The sequence below is a fragment of the Nerophis lumbriciformis genome, linkage group LG21, assembly GCF_033978685.3.
Source record: "Nerophis lumbriciformis linkage group LG21, RoL_Nlum_v2.1, whole genome shotgun sequence".
Classification (NCBI taxonomy): Eukaryota; Metazoa; Chordata; class Actinopteri; order Syngnathiformes; family Syngnathidae; genus Nerophis; species Nerophis lumbriciformis.
In genome coordinates, this window is record NC_084568.2 from 19,625,884 (window position 1) to 19,649,000 (window position 23,117).

A 23,117-nucleotide genomic window follows, 5' to 3' on the forward strand; every position below is an offset into this window, starting at 1 on the left:
TTTTGACCGTGTCTGGAAAAAAATAGCAGCAACGACTTTAATATATATATTTAAGCAGTGTACTTTATTTTTTCTTCTTTTCTAACTTATAAACAATGTTGGATTCTATTGTTGAACAATGTCAAAGGGTCAAATCATAAGGTTCCTGCATTTTGGGTGGAGCTCCTCCCCCTCTGTTTCAGGCTATAAGGAAACAAAACAAAAGTACGATAAAGTATTACTTTCATCTAATCTTGGCATGAGCATAATAACACCGAGGTGGTGGTGTGACAAATGTTGCAAAAAGCAGCCTTTTTTTTAATGCACTCCACGAATCAATCGGAGAGTTGTGTACCTATTGCTGTCACCGGGTGAATCTATACAATGTTTATTTCAGTATAATTTTGACCGTGTCTAGAAAAAAATAGCGGCGACGGCTTTAATATATATATTTAAGCAATGTACTTTATTTTTTATTGTTTTTATAACTAATAAACAATGTTGAATACTATTGTTGAACAATGTCAAAGGGTCAAATCATAAGGGTCATGTATTTTGGGTGGAGCTCCTCCCCCTCTGTTTCAGGCTATGAGGAAACAAAAAAAAAGTACGATAACGTATTATTTTCATCTAATCTTGGCATGAGCATAATAACACCGAGGTGGTGGTGTGACATAAATGTTGCAAAAATCAGCTTTTTTTATGCACTCCACGAATCGATTGGAGAGTTGTGTATCTATTGCTGTGACCGGGTGAATCTACACAATGTTTATTTCAGTATAATTTTGCCAGTGTCTAGTAAAAAATAGCGGCGACGACTTTAATATATATATTTAAACAGTGTAATTTATTTTATATTTTTATAACTTATAAACAATGTTGGATACTATTGTTGAACAATGTCAAAGGGTCAAATCATAAGGTTCATGCATTTTGGGTGGAGCTCCTCCCCCTCTGTTTCAGGCTATAAGGAAACAAAAAAAAAGTAGTATTAAGTATTATTTTCATCTAATCTTGGCATGAGCATAATAACACTGACGTGGTGTGACATAAATGTTGCAAAAAGCAGCTTTTTTTTTTATCAATCGGAGAGTTGTGTATCTATTGATGTGACCGAGTGAATCTATACAATGTTTATTTCAGTAAAATGACCGTGTCTACAAAAAAAATAGCGGCGACGACTTTAATACATATATTTAAACAGTGTACAGTTTCTTTTTTCTTTTTCTTTCAATGTTGTATACAAGTGTTCAATTAATCAATCACACTTTAATTTTGACCGTGTCTGGAAAAAAATAGCGGCGGCGACTTTAACATATATATTTATATACTTTCTTTTCTTTTTTTCTAACTTATAAACAATGTTGGATACTATTGTTCAACAATGTCAAAGCGTCAAATCCTAAGGTTCCTGCATTTTGAGTGGGGCCCCTCCCCCTCTGTTTCAGGCTATAAGGAAACACACAAAAAAGTAGGATAAAGTAATACTTTCATCTAGTCTTGGCATGAGCATAATAACACCGACATGCAACATGATGTGACGTAAATGTTGCTAAAAGCAGCTTATTTTTATGCACTCTCTGAATCGAACATGTCATGTCTGTGTGATCATGTTTTGTTTTAGTTATGTTCGGTTTTGTTTTTGGACTATTTGTGCACTCTTGTTTTGTCACCATGACGACCGATTAGTTGCACCTGTTTTCACGTTCGGTCTCACACACCTGTTGCCAATCATGTCTGTAGTATTTAAGTCCATTGTTTTCAGTTAGTCTGCCTGGCAACATCACCCGTCATCATCACTGTGCTTCATGCCATGTTCACAGTCCCATGCCAAGTACGTTTTTGTTTCATGTTTATAGTTTTTTGCCTTTGTGCAAGTCTTTTGTTTTCATTAGCCAAGTTTTGTACCTCCGCCATTGTGCGCGCCTTTTGTTTGTTCTTTTTTGATAGTGTTAAATAAAATCATGTACTCACATTCCCATCTTGCCCGCGCCAACTTTCCGTTGCCTTCCGGGAAAACAAACCCCAAGGACCAAGTCCTGATAGAACAGAGTTGAGTACCTTTTGCTGTGACCAGGTGAATATATGCAATGTTTATTTCAGTATATTTGTCTGGGGGGAAAAAAACAGCGACCATGACTACAATATTTAAATTGTACATTTTTTAAACGATACATTTTTGAAGAGGCTGCAGGCGCCACCAAAAACAAACGTCTTGCAGAGAGAATCCACAAACGGGTTATAAAAGTGACTGTGGAGCAAAATGTACACCATCGAATATGCTATACATGTAGATGAAATCATCATACAGCAGGTCCCCTTCAAGTGTTAATTTAAAGCTTGTTCGGAACCCGAGGACCATTTGTTTGTATTTAAAGAGCATCTATTTAAGACTATCCACAACCTTGCATGATTATGTCACACATGAGTCACATGTTCCACTCCGAGACAGTCTATTGCTCAGACACGGCTGGCTTAAACACACTGCACAGTCCATCCCCCCAAATACAACCTCCATACTAGCGTGATCTATGCACACGTGTGAGTGCACGCTTCACAAAAGCAAAGCGACACAAAGCAATACACCCCTCATTAAACTGTGTTAGTGTGAACACCTGCCCACTCTCGCCGCCCCCTCCCCCTGGCTGCACATGCAAAAAACACTTTCTCACTTGTCAAAGGGATAAATAGTGATTGCGCTTAAATAACAAAGAGCAGGGCATTGTGGCAAATATGAATTCCGCTAAGTGAGTTTTGATGAAGGGCAATATGTTGCGTCGCTAATGGACCGCAGATGAGTAGAGCTGGAATCGTCCACAGTGACAAATGGCGTTACTGTTCAATAATCGCTTGTTTTAGCGTTGGATTAATGTAGGTTTCGGCCCTTTTATGAGCTGAGAAACCACACAAGAGTCTGAGGATGATGCAAATATTCAATCAGCATTCAACTGCATCTTTCACCAGTCCAAACCAACATGAATATTTAAAAAAAAAGTACTTTTCCACTGAATCTGTGCCGTTTGCGGCCCCAGAAAATGAAAAGTATAAATACAAAGTATATATAATATAATATATATAAAGTATAAAGACATACAGTACAAATACACGATATATATAAATATAATCTGTATATTATTATATATATAATATAATACCCGATACAATAAACGGTAAAATATATTTTATTATATCAAGCAATGTGTCCTGCACATTGATCTGATTGCATATTTAACACAGCAAGTGCACAAAAAAATCTATTTACATCCGGATCACAATTTTTATTCATCCAGATTCTAGATCGATTCATTATTTTCAAAAATAGATAAAAAATAAAAAAATGTTTAAAAAAAAATACAATTAAAAAAATAATACATGTCTTTCAATATGCATCATAACAAAAACGGTAAAATAAAAAAAATGAATAGATGTTCATAGTCTAACATACTGACTGGTATACACAAGCTATGGAGATGATATCCATAGAAAAAAACTGCATTTAGTTTAGATAACAATGAGATGGGATCCATTATTTAAATTTGTTTTAACTATTAAATGACCCTAAAATATGACTTCTTTTATATTTGTGGAAAATATTGGACACAGTGTGTTGTCAAGCTTATGAGATGTGATGCAAGTGTAAGCCACTGTGACATTATTGTTCATTTTTAAAATATTTTTATTTATTTATTTTTTATAAATGGCTGTGATGATAATGTAAATGAGAGATTTCTAATCACTGCTATGTTGGCATTCTTATTAAAATTGATACTGTTGCTGATATCATGAATTTTTGTTTGACCACTTTTGGATTGTTTTGTGTCACGTTTGTGTGTCCTCTCAATTGCTCTGTTGATTGCTATTCTGAATGTTGCTGGGCCGGGTTTGCTTTTGGAATTGGAATTGTATTATTATTGTAATATTGTGTGTTATTTTGTTGGACTGATTGATTAAAAAAAATAATAATAATAATTTATTTTTTTTCTTTCAAAGAATACCCTTTTAAAAAGACGTTTTTCAAGCCATTTCCGTGCATCCAGAAGGAACTGTTCTAACCTGTAACCTGTTTTGAAAATGATAATTATTATACCAAATAATACATTGCGAGAATGGATTTTATAGGGGTGCATAAAAAAATTGACTCACATCTGAAATTCTTTAAATCATTTTAGAATTTTCAAAAAAACAAAAACATTTTAAATATGTTTTATGCTATTTCTGTGCAACCAGAAGGAGCTTTTCTAACCTGTAACCTGCTATGAAAACGTTTGATTATAAATATTACACCAAATAATACATTGCGAGAATCGGTTTGTATCGAGAATTATGTTGAATCGAGAGTTGACTTTGAATCAAATCGTCACCCCGGAGATCGGAACTGATCCGTGAGGTGCCAAAAGATTTGCACCCCTATCAGCCAGTCAAACAGGGTAGAGCGTAAGATTACACAAAATAATATTTGGAAAAAAGCAGATTACTTTTGCTGTTGTTAGACAATACAAGTGTTTGCTCCTGCCCCAGAATGAGAAGGCTAGCGTCTTATCTAATCCTGACTAAAGGCCTTTCATTGCCATCTTCAGCCTTGTTGTTGTCATATCGAACGCTGTTGATTGCGGAAATTGCACACAAACAGCTCCAGATAATCATTTAACTCTCGGGATGCGCCACGGATACATTTCAGCCGATTTTCGTGAAAAAGTACGTGACCGGCCATCTTCTCTGGCTGACACTTTATTCATTCTTGGCGGCGAGCAGCTAACTATCTCCATACACAGTGAGGAGCCGCTCCCCAAAGTTAACAGTCATCACTACCAGTGTGGCAAATAAACAGCATTTGTTAAGTATCTGAAGTGGCGTTATCAAGTACCATTATCACTGGAGGAATGGAAGACGAGGCTACACACCAAGTAAAAAAACGTATGTTGAAATGTTTGAAATCATGTTTATGTAGTGTATAAAATAGGAATAAATAATATAAAGTAAATACATGCTTTGTTATTCTAATTAACTTGATTCGTTTCAACATATTTATATGACAAAATATTGTATTTATCAACCTTTGTAATTAGCCTGCCCCACAGCTTAAAACAAAGCCTGTGGGTAGTGTTGTAACGATACCAATATTTTTGTATCGGTACTAAAATTATTTAGATACTTTTCGGTACTTTTCTAAACAAAGGGGACCACAAAAAAATGTCATTATTGGCTTTATTTTAACAAAAAATCTTAGGGTACATTAAACATATGTTTCTTATTGCAGTTAAGTCCTTAAATAAAATAGTGAACATACTAGACAACTTGTCTTTTAGTAGTAAGTAAACAAACAAAGACTCCTAATTAGTCTGCTGACGTATGCAGCAACATATTGTGTCATTTATCATTCTATTATTTTGTAAACATTATGAGGGACAAATTGTAAAAACGGATTATTAATCGACTTGTTCATTTACTGTTAATATCTGCTTACTTTCTCTTTTAACATGTTCTATCTACACTTATGTTAAAATGTAATAATCACTTATTCTTCTGTTGTTTGATACTTTACATTAGTTTTGGATGATACCACACATTTGGATATCAATCCGATACCAAGTCGTTACAGGATCATACATCGGTCATATTCAAAGTCTTCATGTGTCCAGGGACATATTTACTGAGTCTAAAAACATAATATACATTAAAAAAAGAAGATGTTGTGATTAGGGATGTCCGATAGTGGCTTTTTGCCGATATCCAATATTCCGATATTGTCCAACTCTTTAATTACCGATATCAACCGATACCGATATCAACCGATATATATACAGTCGTGAAATTAACACATTATTATGCCTAATTTGGACAACCAGGTATGGTGAAGATAAGGTACTTTTAAAAAAAATTAATAAAATAAAATAAGATAAATAAATTAAAAATATTTTCTTGAATAAAAAAGAAAGTAAAACAATATAAAAACAGTTACATAGAAACTAGTAATTAATGAAAATGAGTAAAATTAACTGTTAAAGGTTAGTACTATTAGTGGACCAGCAGCACACACAATCATGTGTGCTTACGGACTGTATCCCTTGCAGACTGTATTGATATATATTGACATATAATGTAGGAACCAGAATATTAATAACAGAAAGAAACAACCCTTTTGTGTGAATGAGTGTAAATGGGGGAGGAAGGTTTTTTGGGTTGGTGCACTAATTGTAAGTGTATCTTGTTTTTTTTATGTTGATTTAATAAAAAAAAATAAAAAAACGATACCGATAATAAAAAAAACGATACCGATAATTTCCGATATTACATTTTAACGCATTTATCGGCCGATATTATCGGACATCTCTAGTTGTGATGCCAAAAAATATTGACGTAATCATAGTAGTATCGACTAGATACGTGCCTGTACTTGATATCATTACAGTGGATGTCAGGTATAGATCCACCAATGACGTTTGTTTACATTTTGACGCCGGTGAGCTACGGTGTGTAGTGAAGCATGTTTAGCTATTCCTTGTCCTGCAGGGGTGATACTTGTAAGAAACATACTTTATTTGTCGCCATGGAGACCAGGATTAGTGATTTAAGAAGTAGCTAAAACACTGCCGACGGCGGATGGACTAGACATGTCTTAAAGCACCTCTTCCTGAGGGCGTTTCAGTGTTATAACTTCACCTTGATCGTCAGTTTTTAAGCCAAAATGCGTCCGTTCTCCCTTTTCTGTCTACACACTGTGTGTCTGCTTGTAAGTACTCTGTGATTGTGCGCTGCCGAACATGCTCCTCTGCTTGTAAACCAGCAATGACACGACGTGACTTCGACACGGGCGCGTAACCGGTACCTTTCAGAGACGGTATAGTACCGAAAATGATTAATTGGTATCGCGGTACTATACTAATACTAATATACCGTACAACCATACCTGTGGGTGCTCTAAATTTGACCATTTAGTTTTTATTCAGCAAATGTAAAGAGTCAAATGTGAGTGTAACGCTAACATCATGTGTGGTTTTATCTGATGCATCTGTGCAGGGTAAAAGGAAATGAATCGTGCTTCTTCAGAGCCTCGCTGTTTCTTTCTTCTCTTGCACAGGCCTGACCATGAGATGTGGCGGCTATTATTCTTGGGCAGTGCAGGTGCAATTATATGACAATTACGCCACAGCTGGTAGCAGGAGTGGCGAGGTCTGGTCTGTGTGGAGCTAATCAGATGGTTTTGTCTATTTTTTTTTTTTTTTAAGCAATGACTGTTGTAGTAAGGAGGGTGGAGGGGTATGAGAACACATACGCTTGTTCATCACAGTTTAAAGAGCTGGTGGGGTAAAAAAAAAGGAGGAGGGACGACGAGCCATGGGACCTGCTGATCCCCTATGGGGGGTCGAGAAGGTCACAGTACTGTCACGCTAACAATGGGATTAGTTCTGTCACAATTCTACTCGCGTTCTGCCAAACTGTCCCTAAAATCTCCAATAAGCAGTGGCCTGTTTTTTTTTTTTCTCTCTCTCTCTCCACACTAGCAGTTATGAAATGACACAGTGCAAAAGAACAGGAGGCAGGGTGGTTGCGTCTGCGTTGCTATGGCGACTGCCTGCTACTTCACGCTTGTGTCAATATGCACATGCGATACAGCCAAAAAAACGTCAGCTTAAAGCACAAGAAAACAGAAAAAAACGGGAGAACGTTCATAGCATAAAGACTTCAAATGCAGCCTGAGATCATGAATAATTCAATAATTCAAATAACACATTCTAAGTAGCATGTGCATGCTTTATATTGGGGGTGATCTACTAGGACTGCATGTGCAAATATTAAAAAGTGTCCCCATGGAGACATTTACGACAGTGTTTTTCAACCACTGTGCCGCGGCACACTAGTGTGCCGTGAGATACAGTCTGGTGTGCCGTGGAAGATTATCTAATTACACATATTTGGGTTGAAAACATTTTTTGTAAACCAGTAATTATAGTCTGCAAATGATGTGTTGTTGTTGAGTGTCGGTGCTGTCCAGAGCTCAGAGTAACCGTGTAATACTCTTCCATATCAGTAGGTGGCAGCCGGTAGCTAATTGCTTTGTAAAGGCAAGTAAAAAGGTGTCTTATGCTTAAACCAAAAATAAACAAAAGGTGAGTGCCGCTAAGAAAAGGCATTGCAGCTTAGGGAAGGCTATGCAGAACGAAAGTAAAACTGAACTGGCTACAAAGTAAACAAAAACAGAATGCTGGACGACAGCAAAGACTTACTGTGGAGCAAAGACGGCGTCCACAATGTACATCCGAACATGACATGACTATCAACAATGTCCACACAAAGAAGGATAAAAACAACTGAAATATTCTTGATTGCTAAAACAAAGTAGATGCGGGAAATATAAGACATGAAACTGCTACAGGAAAATACCAAAAAAAGAGAAAAAGCCACCAAAATAGGAGCGCAAGACAAGAACTAAAACACTACACACAGGAAAACACCAAAAAACTCAAAATAAGTCAGGGGGTGATGTGACAGGTGGTGACAGTACACCTACTTTGAGACAAGAGCTATAGTGATGCATGGTTGGTTATGGTTTAAAGTCATATCCAACAATTGCGACAACAACTTTTTACTGTCAACTGAGTTTATGATTGCTGCTGGTGGTGTGCCTCCGGATTTTTTCAACGCAAAAAATGTGCCTTGGCTCAAAAAAGGTTGAAAAACACTGATTTACGGTATTTAGCACACATGCAGTGCACCATATGCTCCAACGTAGTGTTTTTGTTATGTTATGGAAAATGCAGTACACAAATATAATTGACCATATACTACCAAATAAACGCCCATGTCCTAATAGCCGCCCGGGGTCTGACCCCATTTTGTGAATTAACCGCCTCTTCCTAATAACCGCCTATGTCCAAATAGCCGCCCATGGGCTGTTATTTGCATAATTTAGATTAAAATGCTACTGGGGTTGCGTTTGCTGCAGTATTATTGTTTTGATGGTTTTATAGAGTACTTGGTACCATCATTTTATTTTTCCTGTATGCTGCTTTATTTAAAACTTGGGAGTACTCTAGCCTTTATTTTATTTATATTATTGTTCTGTTTTGATGGTGGGTTTTATACTTGAGTACTTGGTACCATAATTTTATTTTTCCCGGTAGGCTGCTTTATTTAAAAAGTGTATTTATTTTTAGTATTGGTATTCTATTTCACAATTGTTGCACTACTGCCATGTTGAGGCCTTGTTGATCTCTTGTCTTTTGATAGCCTACCTCATGTTGTATACAATAGTTTTACATTTAAAGTTTTTTTGTACGAAAAAAAAAATACTGGACAGTAACCATGGTAACCAAATAATGGCCTGGTGCAGGCTGGTGCAAAAAATAAATAAAAGCCTTGTGCAAATAACCGCCTGCTTCTTTTAAACGCCTGTCTCCAAAATCGATTTTGTGAAATAAACGCCCGGGCTACTATTTGGTAATATACGGTATACCATCTTTTCTGGGCTATATAGACGCTCTATCTAGACAACAGAAAGAATCAACATCATTTTTAGCATGACAAAAGTGCGCTCTGGAATGATCCATCCATCCATCCATTTTCTACCGCTTGTCCCTTACGGGGTCGCAGGGGGTGCTAGAGCCTATGTCAGCTGCACTTGGGCGGAAGGCGGGGTATACCCTATACCAGTGTTTCTCAACCTTTTCATTGAAAGAATCCCGAGGCACACCACCAGCAGAAAACATAAAAAAATGAAACTCAGCAGCCGATATTGACAATAAAAAGTTGTTGTGGCAATTGTTGGATATGAATTCAAACTAGAAATGTTCGATAATGGCTTTTTTGCCGATATCGGATATTCCGATATTGTCCAACTCTTAATGACCAATTCCGATATCAACCGATACCGATATATACAGTCGTGGAATTAACACATTATTATGCCTAATTTTGTTGTGATGCCCCGCTGGATGCATTAAACAATGTAACAAGGTTTTCCAAAAAGTTATGGAAAAAAATGCCAACATGGCACTGCCATATTTATGATTGAAGCCACAAAGCGCATTATTTTTTTAACATGCCTCAAAACAGCAGCTTGGAATTTGGGACATGCTCTCCCTGAGAGAGCATGAGGAGGCTGAGGTGGGCGGGGTTGGGGGGGGGGGGGGGTAGCGGGGGGTGTATATTGTAGCGTCCCGGAAGAGTTAGTGCTGCAAGGGGTTCTGGGTATTTGTTCTGTTGTGTTTATGTTGTGTTACGGTGCGGATGTTCTCCCGAAATGTGTTTGTCATTCTTGTTTGGTGTGGGTTCACAGTGTGGCGCATATTTATAACAGTGTTAAAGTTGTTTATACGGCCACCCTCAGTGTGACCTGTATGGCTGTTGACCAAGTATGCCTTGCATTCACTTGTGTGTGTGAAAAGCCGTAGATATTATGTGATTGGGCCGGCACGCAAAGGCAGTGCCTTCAAGGTTTATTGGCGGTCTGTACTTCTCCCTACGTCCGTGTACACAGCGGCGTTTTAAAAAGTCATACATTTTACTTTTTGAAACCGATACCGATAATTTCCGATATTACATTTTGAAGCATTTGTCGGCAGATAATATCGGCAGTCCGATATTATCGGACATCTCTAATTCAAACCATAACCAAGCATGCATCACTATAGCTCTTGTCTCAAAGAAGGTGTACTGTCACATCACCCCCTGACTTATTTTGAGTTTTCTGCTGTTTTCCTGTGTGTAGTGTTTTAGTTCTTGTCTTGCGATCCTATTTTGGTGGCTTTTCCTCTTTCGTTGGTATTTTCCTGTAGCAGTTCCATGTCTTCCTTGAACGCTATTCCCCGCACCTGCTTTGTTTTCGCAATCAAGACTATTTGAGTTGTGCGGACACTATCCTTCTTTGTGGGGACATTGTTGATTGTCATGTCATGTACGGATGTACTTTGTGGACGCCGTCTGCTCCACACGCTGTAAGTCTTTGCTGTCGTCCAGCATTCTGTTTTTGTTTACTTTGCAGCCAGTTCAGTTTCATTTTCGTTTTGCATAACCATCCCTAAGCTTCAATGGCTTTTCTTAGTGGCACTCGCCTTTTGTTTATTTTTGCTTTAAGTGTTAGATACCTTTTTACCTGCACGCTGCCTACCGCATATTGTGATCACGACAAACCATCGTCGTCTTACACAACGTGTTTCCGACATCTACAAAGTAATTAGCTATCGGCTGCCACCTACTGATATGGAAGAGTATTACACGGTTACTCTGCCGATTTGTAGACAGCCCCGACACTCAACAACGGCACATTTGGGGATTATAATTACTCGTTTGCAACAAATATTTTTAACCCAATTTAGGTGAAACTAATTGGAAACTACTCCCACGGCACACCAGACTGTATCTCACGGCACACTAGTGGTTGAAAAACACTGCCCTAGACAAGTCGCCACCTCATCACAGGGCCAACACAGATAGACAGACAACATTCACACTCACATTCACACACTAGGGACCATTTAGTGTTGCAAGCACACCTGTGAAGTGAAAACCATTTCAGGTGACTACCTCTTGAAGCTCATCGAGAGAATGCCAAGAGTGTGCGAAAAAGTAAATAGAGCAAAGGGTGGCTATTTTGGAGAAACTAGAATATAAAAGATGTTTTCAGTTATTTCACCTTTTTTTTGTTAAGTACATAAAAATAAAAAAAATGAAAAGGTGTGTCCAAACTTTTTGCCTGTACTGTATATAATGCATAGTAAAATATTGGTAACACTTTAGTATGGGGAACATATTCACCATTAATTAGCTTATTAACAGGTTAGGGTTAGGGTTAGGGTTGGAGTTGGGGTTGGGGTTGGGGTTGGGTTAGGGTTAGAGGGTTAGGGTTAAGACTAGGGATGTCCGATAATATCTGACTACCAATATTATCGGCCGATAAATGCTTTGAAATGTAATATCGGAAATTATCGGTATTGTTTCAAAATTATCGGTATCGGTTTCAAAAAGTAAAATGTATGACTTTTTAAAACGCCGCTGTGTACACAGACGTAGGAAGAAGTACAGAGCGCCATTAAACCTTGACGGCACTGCCTTTGCGTGCCGGCCCAGTCACATAATATTTACGGCTTTTTACACACACACACAGGTGAATGCAAGGCATACTTGGTCAACAGCCATACAGGTCACACTGAGGGTGGCCGTATAAACAACTTTAACACTGTTACAAATATGCGCCACACTGTGAACCCACACCAAACAAGAATGACAAACACATTTCGGGAGAACACCCGCACCGTAACACAACATAAACACATCAGAACAAATACCCAGAACCCCTTGCAGCACTAACTCTTCCGGGACGCTACATGCACCCCCCGCTACCCCCTAACCCCCCCACCTGAACCCCGCCCACCTCAACCTCCTCATGCTCTCTCAGGGAGAGCATGTCCCAAATTCCAAGCTGCTGTTTTGAGGCATGTTAAAAAAAATAATGCACTTTGTGACTTCAATAATAAATATGGCAGTGCCATGTTGGCATTTTTTTTCATAACTTGAGTTGATTTATTTTGGAAAACCTTGTTACATTGTTTAATGCATCCAGCGGGGCATCACAACAAAATTAGGCATAATAATGTGTTAATTCCACGACTGTATATATTGGTATCGGTTGATATCGGTATCGGTAATTAAGAGTTGGACAATATCGGAATATCGGATATCGACAAAAAAGTCATTATCGGACATCTCTAGTTAAGACTAACTAAGACTTTTAGTTAATGGCTTACTGGTTGTATGATAAGGCCATGCAGAATAAGGCATTAATAAGTACCGAATAATGACTAATTAAGAGCCAATATGTTACTAATTTGCATGTTATAGCAACTAATTAATGGTCAATATGTTCCCCATACTAAAGTGTTACCGAAATATTTTATACTATCAGACATCATAATTAAATAAACTAAAATAGTATACAAAAATACACTTATCAGTTTGTGCGGAAAATTGTAATAAAAAGAAAAAATAGCCATTGAGGAGGCGGGCTTGGAAAAAGAAGCGAAGGATGGCGATTAACACTAAAATAAGAAAAAAGGAAACAAGGGGAGGCTGCGATGAAATCTTGTTGGTAAAAGAGGAAGCGTTGTCAAGTTGGGCGCACACTCAGTCTCAGTCATTCCTCGCCTCCTCACTTATTATAGAGACGTGGCTGTCATGGCCAATTTAGCTCCAGAGACTGGCAGCACACCTGCCATGCTAATATAGTCATTTATTGAAAGGGAAACATAGAGTAAGCCTCATGGCGGTGACATGTCGCAAAGATGGAAGTACATGCACAACATCGACGGGAGAGCAGCTCCCTCCACTTTGATTGGAGCAAATCTGCTAAAAGGGGAAGTTGGGAATTATTTTCCCTTGCGTCACCGTGTCTGCGAGTGTGTGTCGAAACAAAGTATTCCCCCATCCCCCCACGCTTTTTTTTTTTTTTTAACATACATGTGAGCTGGCATTGAACAAAGGCAGCACTCACCCCGGGCAGTGTCTTCTGCTCGTGCAATGCATTCTGGGCTTTGAGGGCTGACTCACGAGCACAGTATGTCAGGAAGGCACATCCTGGAAACAAAGATGAGCACGAGTAAATGTTAAATGTGTCAATTGAATGTCAAATATGAGCGCTGTCCAATATAATTAGAGTGTCCGCCCTGAGATCGGTAGGTCGTGAGTTCAAACCCCGGTCGAGTCATACCAAAGACTATAAAAATGGGAGCCATTACCTCCCTGCTTGACACTCAGCATCAAGGGTCGGAATTGGGGGTTAAATCAACAAAAATGATTCCCGGGCGTGGCCACCGCTGCTGCTCACTGCTCCCCTCACCTCCCAGGGGGTGATCAAGGGTGATGGGTCAAATGCAGAGAATAATTTTGCCACACCTAGTGTGTGTGTGACAATCATTGGTACTTTAACTTTAACTTAACAATAGGGGTGCCCGATTGTGGTATCACACCGATACTACCTAAACAGTATTGTCAATATACAGTCGTGGTCAAAAGTTTACATACACTTGTGAATAGAGATGTCCGATAATGGCTTTTTTGCCGATATCCGATATTCCGATATTGTCCAACTATTAATTACCGATTCCGATATCAACCGATACCGATATATACAGTCGTGGAATTAACACATTATTATGCCTAATTTTGTTGTGATGCGCCGCTGGATGCATTAAACAATGTAACAAGGTTTTCCAAAATAAATCAACTCAAGTTATGGAAAAAAATGCCAACATGGCATAATAAATAATAATATTTATTATTGAAGTCACAAAGTGCATTATTTATTTTTAACATGCCTCAAAACAGCAGCTTGGAATTTGGGACATGCTCTCCCTGAGAGAGCATGAGGAGGTTGTGGTGGGCGGGGTTGAGGGGGGGAGGGGTAGCGGGGGGTGTATATTGTAGCGTCCCGGAAGAGTTAGTGCTGCAAGGGGTTCTGGGTATTTGTTCTGTTGTGTTACGGTGCGGATGTTCTCCCGAAATGTGTTTGTCATTCTTGTTTGGTGTGGGTTCACAGTGTGGCGCATTTTTGTAACAGTGTTAAAGTTGTTTATACGGCCACCCTCGGTGTGACCTGTATGGCTGTTGACCAAGTATGTTTGGCATTCACTTGTGTGTGTGAAAAGCCGTAGATATTATGTGATTTGGCCGGCACGCAAAGGAAGTGCCTTTAAGATTTATTGGCGCTCTGTAATTCTCCCTACGTCCGTGTACCACTCCATACAGCAGCGTTTTAAAAAGTCATAAATTTTACTTTTTGAAACCGATACCGATAATTTTCGATATTACATTTTAAAGAATTTATCAGCCGATAATATCTGACTGCCGATCTCTACATCTCTACTTGTAAAGAACATAATGTCATGGCTGTCTTGAGTTTCCAATAATTTCCAAACTCTTATTTTTTTGTGATAGAGTGACTGGAGCACATACTTGTTGGTCACAAAAAAACATTCATGAAGTTTGGTTCTTTTATGAATTTATTATGGGTCTACTGAAAAATTTACCAAATCAATAAGAGTTGCAGAAATTATTGGAAACTCAAGACAGTCATGACATTATTTTCTTTACAAGTGTATGTAAACTTTTGACCATGACTGTAGATACGGTACCAATGTTGATTTTTTATTTGAAAGCATAGAATGATTTTGTGATTTTGCATCAAATTGGCGATCGGGATTATAATCGGAATAAAAAACAGGGCAATTGTAGGCAAGCAACAACAACAAAAATGTATCAACAAACATTGTTGTGTGTAGATTAGTGCTGTCAAGACATATAATATAATATAAAAATATAATATATCAGTATAATATCTCAGGATTCTAAGAACATTACTGTCAAATGTTTGTGTTTGCAAACCTTACAAAAGCACATTATCATAGTAAAACTCACAAAGATTATTATTATTATTTCAGGCGTTAATAGACATTTTGCATGTTTGGTTTAGGAGTTATGTTTGAATAATTTTGTATTGCTTTTTTCGCATTATTTCCGGTTTCTAAGAACATTACTGTCATATTGAGTTAAAAAACATAATTTTTGTGTTTGCAAACCTTACAAAAGCACATGATAATAGTAGAACTCCCAAAGAGACATTATTTCAGGCATTATTAGACATATTGCATGTTTGGTTTAGGAGTTATGTTTGAATAACTGTCATATTTAATATGACAGTCATATTGAGTAAAAAATATTTTTTGTGTTTGCAAACCTTACAAAAGCACATGTTTCTAGTAAAACTCACAAAGATACATTAATACAGGCAATAACAGACATTTTGCATGTTTGGTTTAGGAGTTATGTTTGAATAACTGTTGTATTTAGTATGACAGTTATACTGTCATATTAAGTTAAAAACTATTTTTTGTGTTTGCAAACCTTACAAATGCACGTTTCTACTAAAATTCACAAAGATACATTATTTCAGGCATTATTAAACATTTTGCATGTTTGGTTTAGGAGTTTTTTGAATACATTTGTATTGCTTTTTTCGCATTATCTCAGGATTCTAAGAACATTACTGTCATATTGAGTAAAAAAAACTATTTTTTTGTGTTTGCAAACCTTACAAAAGCACATTATCATAGTAAAACTCACAAAGATACATTATTTCAGGCATTATTAGACAGTTTGCATGTTTGGTTTAGGAGTTATGTTTGAATAATTTTGTATTGCTTTTTTTGCATTATCTCAGGATTCTAAGAACATTACTGTCATATTGAGTAAAAAACTAGTTTTTGTGTGTTTGCAAACCTTACAAAAGCACATGTTTCTACTAAAATTCCCAAATATATATTATTTCAGGCATTATTAGACATTTTGCATGTTTGGTTTAGGAGTTATGTTTGAATAAATTTGTATTGCTTTTTTCACATTATCTCAGGATTCTAAGAACATTACTGTCGTATTGAGTAAAAAAACAAATTTTTGTGTTTGCAAACCTTACAAAAGCACATGATAATAGTAAAACTCACAAAGAGACATTATTTCAGGCATTATTAGACATATTGCATGTTTGGTTTAGGCGTTTTGTTTGAATAACTGTCATATTGCGTGTCACAGTTATACTGTCATATTGAGTAAAAACAGGTTTTGTGTTTGCAAACCTTACAAAAGCACATGTTTATACTAAAATTCCCAAATATACATTATTTCAGGCATTATTAAACAATTTGCATGTTTGGTTTAGGAGTTATGTTTGAAAACATTTGTATTGCTTTTTTCGCATTATCTCAGGATTCTAAGAACATTACTGTCGTATTGAGTAACAAAACAAATTTTTGTGTTTGCAAACCTTACAAAAGCACATTATCATAGTAAAACTCACAAAGAGACATTATTTCACGCATTATTAGACATATTGCATGTTTGGTTTAGGAGTTATGTTTGAATAACTGTCATATTAGCATTCAAGAAAGCGGTTATTCATCCTCTGCTCAAAAGACCTAACCTTGATCCTGACCTCATGGTAAACTACCGATCGGTGTCCCACCTTCCCTTTATTTCGAAAATCCTCGAAAAAAATTGTCGCACAGCAGCTAAATGAACACTTAGTGTCTAACAATCTCTGTGAACCTTTTCAATCCGGTTTCAGGGCAAATCACTCTACGGAGACAGCCCTCGCAAAAATGACTAATGATCTACTGCTAACGATGGATTCTGATGCGTCATCTATGTTGCTGCTTCTTGATCTTAGCGATGCTTTCGATACCGTCGATCATAATATTTTATTAGAGCGTATCAAAACACGTATTGGTATGTCAGACTTAGCTTTGTCGTGGTTTAACTCTTATCTTACTGACAGGATGCAGTGCGTCTCCCATAATAATGTGACCTCAGACTATGTTAAGGTAACGTGCGGAGTTCCTTAGGGTTCGGTTCTTGGCCCTGCATTCTTTAGTATTTACATGCTGCCGCTAGGCGACATCATACGCAAATACGGTGTTAGTTATCATTGTTATGCTGATGACACCCAACTCTACATGCCCCTAAAGCTGACCAACACGCCGGATTGTAGTCAGCTGGAGGCGTGTCTTAATAAAATTAAACAATGGATGTCCGCTAACTTTTTGCAACTCAACACTAAGAAAACGGAAATGCTGATTATCGGTCCTGCTAAACACCGACATTTATTTAATAATACCACCTTAACATTTGACAACCAAACAATTACACAAGGCGACTCAGTAAAGAATCTGGGTATTATCTTCGACCCAACTCTCTCCTTTGAGTCACACATTAAGAGTGTTACTAAAACGGCCTTCTTTCATCTCCGTAATATCGCTAAAATTCGTTCTATTTTATCCACTAGCGACGCTGAGATCATTATTCATGCGTTCGTTACGTCTTGTCTCGATTACTGTAACGTATTATTTTCGGGTCTCCCTATGTCTAGCATTAAAAGATTACAGTTGGTACAAAATGCGGCTGCTAGACTTTTGACAAGAACAAGAAAGTTTGATCATATTACGCCTATACTGGCTCACCTGCACTGGCTTCCTGTGCACTTAAGATGTGACTTTAAGGTTTTACTACTTACGTATAAAATACTACACGGTCTAGCTCCAGCCTATCTTGTCGATTGTATTGTACCATATGTCCCGGCAAGAAATCTGCTTTCAAAGAACTCCGGCTTATTAGTGATTCCCAGAGCCCAAAAAAAGTCTGCGGGCTATAGATTGTTTTCTATTCGGGCTCCAGTACTATGGAATGCCCTCCCGGTAACAGTTAGAGATGCTACCTCAGTAGAAGCATTTAAGTCCCATCTTAAAACTCATTTGTATACTCTCGCCTTTAAATAGCCCCCTTTAGACCAGTTGATCTGCCGTTTCTTTTCTTTTCTCCTCTGCTCCCCTCTTCCTTGTGGAGGGCGGGGGGCACAGGTCCGGTGGCCATGGATGAAGTGCTGGCTGTCCAGAGTCGGGACCCGGGGTGGACCGCTCGCCTGTGCATCGGCTGGGAACATCTCTGCGCTGCTGACCCGTCTCCGCTCGGGATGGTGTCCTGCTGGCCCCACTATGGACTGGACTCTTACTATTATGTTGGATCCACTATGGACTAGACTCTCACAATATTATGTCAGACCCACTCGACATTCATTGCATTCGGTCTCCCCTAGAGGGGGGGGGGGGTTACCCACATATGCGGTCCTCTCCAAGGTTTCTCATAGTCATTCACATCGACGTTCCACTGGGGTGAGTTTTTTCTTGCCCTTATGTGGGCTTTGTACCGAGGATGTCGTTGTGGCTTGTGCAGCCCTTTGAGACACTTGTGATTTAGGGCTATATAAATAAACATTGATTGATTGATTGACATTGATATTTAGTATGACAGTTATACTGTCATATTGAGTAAAAAAAACTAGTGTTTGTGTTTGCAAACCTTACAAAAGCACATGTTTCTACTAAAATTCACAAAGATACATTATTACAGGCATTATTAGACATTTTGCATGTTTGGTTTAGGAGTTTTTTGAATACATTTGTTTTGCTTTTTTCGCATTATCTCAGGATTCTAAGAACATCACTGTCGTATTGAGTAAAAAAGCTAATTTTTATGTTTGCAAACCTTACAAAAGCACATGATAATAGTAAAACTCACAAAGAGACATTACTCAAGGCATTATTAGACATATTGCATGTCATGTTGAGGAGTTATGTTTGAATAACTGTCATATTGAGTATGACAGTTATATTTGTTGTGTTTGCAAACTTTACAAAAGCACATGTTTCTACTAAAATTCACAAAGATACATTATTTCAGGCATTAATAAACATTTTGCATGTTTGGTTTAGGAGTTATGTTTTAATAACTATCATATTTAGTATGACAGTTATACTGTCATATTGAGTAAAAAACTAGTTTTTATGTTTGCAAACCTTACAAAAGCACATGTTTCTACTGAAATTCACAAAGATTATTATTAATATTTCAGGCGTTAATAGACATTTTGCATGTTTGGTTTAGGAGTTATGTTTGAATAATTTTGTATTGCTTTTTTGCATTATTTCTGGTTTCTAAGAACATTACTGTCATATTGAGTAAAAAAAACTAATTTTTTGTTTGCAAACCCTACAAAAGCACATGTTTCTAGTAAAACTCACAAAGATACATTAATACAGGCAATAATAGACATTTTGCATGTTTGGTTTAGGAGTTATGTTTGAATAACTGTCGTATTTAGTATGACAGTTATACTGTCATATTAAGTAAAAAACAAATGTTTGTGTTTGCAAACCTTACAAAAGCACACGTTTCTACTAAAATTCACAAAGATACATTATTTCAGGCATTATTAAACATTTTGCATGTTTGGTTTAGGGGTTATGTTTGAATAACTGTCATATTTAATATGACAGTTATACTGTAATATTGAGTAAACAACTAGTTTTTGTGTTTGCAAACCTTACAAAAGCACATGTTTCTACTAAAATTCACAAAGATACATTATTTCAGGCATTATTAGACATTTTGCACGTTTGGTTTAGGAGTTTTTTGAATACATTTGTATTGCTTTTTTCGCATCATCTCAGAATTCTAAGAACATTACTGTCATATTGAGTAAAAAAAATAATTTTGTGTTTGCAAACTTTACAAAAGCACATTATCATAGTAAAACTCACAAAGATACAGTATTTCAGGCATTATTAGACAGTTTGCATGTTTGGTTTAGGCGTTTTGTTTGAATAACTGTCATATTTAGTATGACAGTTATACTGTCACATTGAGTAAAAACAGTTTTTGTATTTGCAAACCTTACAAAAGCACATGTTTCTACTAAAATTCACAAAGATACATTATTTCAGGCATTATTAGACATTTTGCATGTTTGGTTTAGGAGTTTTTCAACACATTTGTATTGCTTTTTTCGCATTATCTCAGAATTCTAAGAACATTACTGTCATATTGAGTAAAAAAAATAATTTTGTGTTTGCAAACCTTACAAAAGCACATTATCATAGTAAAACTCACAAAGATACAGTATTTCAGGCATTATAAGACAGTTTGCATGTTTGGTTTAGGCGTTTTGTTTGAATAACTGTCATATTTAGTATGACAGTTATACTGTCACATTGAGTAAAAACAGTTTTTGTATTTGCAAACCTTACAAAAGCACATGTTTCTACTAAAATTCACAAAGATACATTATTTCAGGCATTATTAGACATTTTGCATGTTTGGTTTAGGAGTTTTTTTAACACATTTGTATTGCTTTTTTCACATTATCTCAGAATTCTAAGAACATTACTGTCATATTGAGTAAAAAAAATAATTTTGTGTTTGCAAACCTTACAAAAGCACATTATCATAGTAAAACTCACAAAGATACAGTATTTCAGGCATTATAAGACAGTTTGCATGTTTGGTTTAGGCGTTTTGTTTGAATAACTGTCATATTTAGTATGACAGTTATACTGTCACATTGAGTAAAAACATAGTTTTTGTGTTTGCAAACCTTACAAAAGCACATGTCTCTACTAAAATTCACAAAGATACATTATTACAGGCATTTTTAGACCGTTTGTATGTTTGGTTTAGGAGTTATGTTTGAAAACATTTGCATTGCTTTTTTCGCATTATCTCAGGATTCTAAGAACATTACTGTCAAATTGAGTAAAAAACAAATTTTTGTGTTTGCAAACCTTACAAAAGCACATGATAATAGTAAAACTCACAAAGAGACATTATTTCAGGCATTATTAGACATATTGCATGTTTGGTTTAGGCGTTTTGTTTGAATAACTGTCATATTGCGTATGACAGTTATACTGTCATATTGAGTAAAAACATAGTTTTTGTGTTTGCAAACCTTACAAAAGTACATGTTTCTACTAAAATACATAAAGATACATTATTTCAGGCATTTTTAGACAATTTGCATGTTTGGTTTAGGAGTTATGTTTGAATAAATTTGTATTGCTTTTTTCGCATTATCTTAAGATTCTAAGAACATTACTGTCATATTGAGTAAAAAAAACAAATTTTTGTGTTTGCAGACCTTAAAAAACCACACGATCATAGTAAAACTCAAAAAGATACATTATTTTAGGCATTATTAGACATATTGCATGTTTGGTTTAGGAGTTATGTTTGAATATATTTGTATTGCTTTTTTCGCATTATTTTAGGATTCTAAGAAAACTAGCATTTTAGCTCATTCTGAACCTGAAAATCATGGCTTTTGGTGCTTGCCGCTATATACTATTTAGCTAGCACTTCTAACCTAACCTTTTATGCTAGCATTTTATTTCATACGTTCAATAGTACAAAACAATTCAAATTTGAGCACGCTAGTGTCTGCAAATGACACGACCCTTGATATCGACATTGTATCGACCCACCCTCTCCTAATAGGAGGGTGCATGTGTGCACTTCAGGTCGAACAAGCCTTCCCCAAACGGTTCCCATAAAGTTGGAATCATAAAAGTGTGCAAAAATGATTGTAAAAACATAAAACCGCCACTGGTTTGATGAAAGACTTGGAGCCATTTGCATATAAGCAATGAATGTGACGCTGTTGAAGCAACATGTATGGTCGCCTCATCAAAGAAAAAAAAAGCCTTCATTAACCTTTTCGGACTCCCACCAAACATGAATATGTAAATATATGCAGAGTAGGTGTCATAGGTGTTTGGGAACTGATGCCACCTGGCCTACAAGTCTGCCAAGGGACTGATGTTTATGTGAATTTATATGAAGTCTTTTGTGTTTTCTTCCATGCTGACATTTGCATTTGAAATGGCAGAGAGGATAATTATGAACCTGTCAGCTGTGTTGCATCTGTCGGAGGTTGGGATATTTAATGTGCTTACTGGATCTACGCTCAGGTGGTAGAGTGGTTGTCCAACAACCCAGTTCGAATCCCCTGTACCTTCAGAGAGCTGCTAAATTGTTTGTTGACGTTTTGATAGTGTTTTTGCTTCTTAAGATAGTTCAACACTTTGCCTTGCATACAATTAGACATACAAATGAAAACAATCCTTCGGTAAAAGTGTGCGTAGGGCTTCACGATCCATGGCGAGCCTCGTTTTGGGTATGTAAAATGTTAATTAATGAATGACAAGGCACTTAAGATTAAATTTGACAAGAAACATATTCCTGGCGCCTCCAATGATAAGAATTACAAGGTTGGCACTCAGCATCAAGGGTTGGAATTGGGGGTTAAATCACCAAAAATGATTCCCGGGCGCAGCCACCGCTGCTGCCCACTGCTCCCTTCACCTCCCAGGGGGTGATCAAGGCTGATGGGTCAAATGCAGACAATAATTTTGCCACACCTAGTGTGTGTGTGACAATCATTGGTACTTTAACTTTAACACTTTAGTATGGGGAACATATTCATCATTAATTAGTTGCCTATTAACATGCACATTAGTAACATATTGGCTCTTAATTAGTCATTATTAAGTACTTATTAATGCCTTATTCTGCATGGCCTTATTATACAACCAGTAAGCCATTAACTAAGAGTCTTCCCTCAATAACCTCAGAATTATTGCTTATTAGTAACCCTAACCCTAACCATTATATGTTCCCCTAGTGTCCAAATAACTCAAAGTTAAGTCTTTGTTACTTTAATAGGCAACTAATTAATGGTGAATATGTTCCCCATTCTAAAGTGT

At 36.9% G+C, this 23,117-nt stretch overlaps 1 protein-coding gene across 5 annotated transcripts in view; it reads right to left on the reverse strand.

The window, feature by feature from the left end:
* Positions 1-23,117, reverse strand: part of LOC133621000 (CUGBP Elav-like family member 3) — a 111,521-nt gene that overhangs the window by 79,828 nt on the left and 8,576 nt on the right. For all 5 annotated transcript variants that reach the window (XR_009817595.1, XR_009817594.1, XM_061982755.1 and 2 more), the window contains exon 3: positions 13,466-13,548. Coding sequence is in view for 3 of the 5 variants with exons in the window: in XM_061982755.1 (XP_061838739.1) it covers positions 13,466-13,548 (83 nt within the window). In the remaining 2 variants the exon portion in view is untranslated. The remainder of the gene's footprint in view (positions 1-13,465; positions 13,549-23,117) is intronic.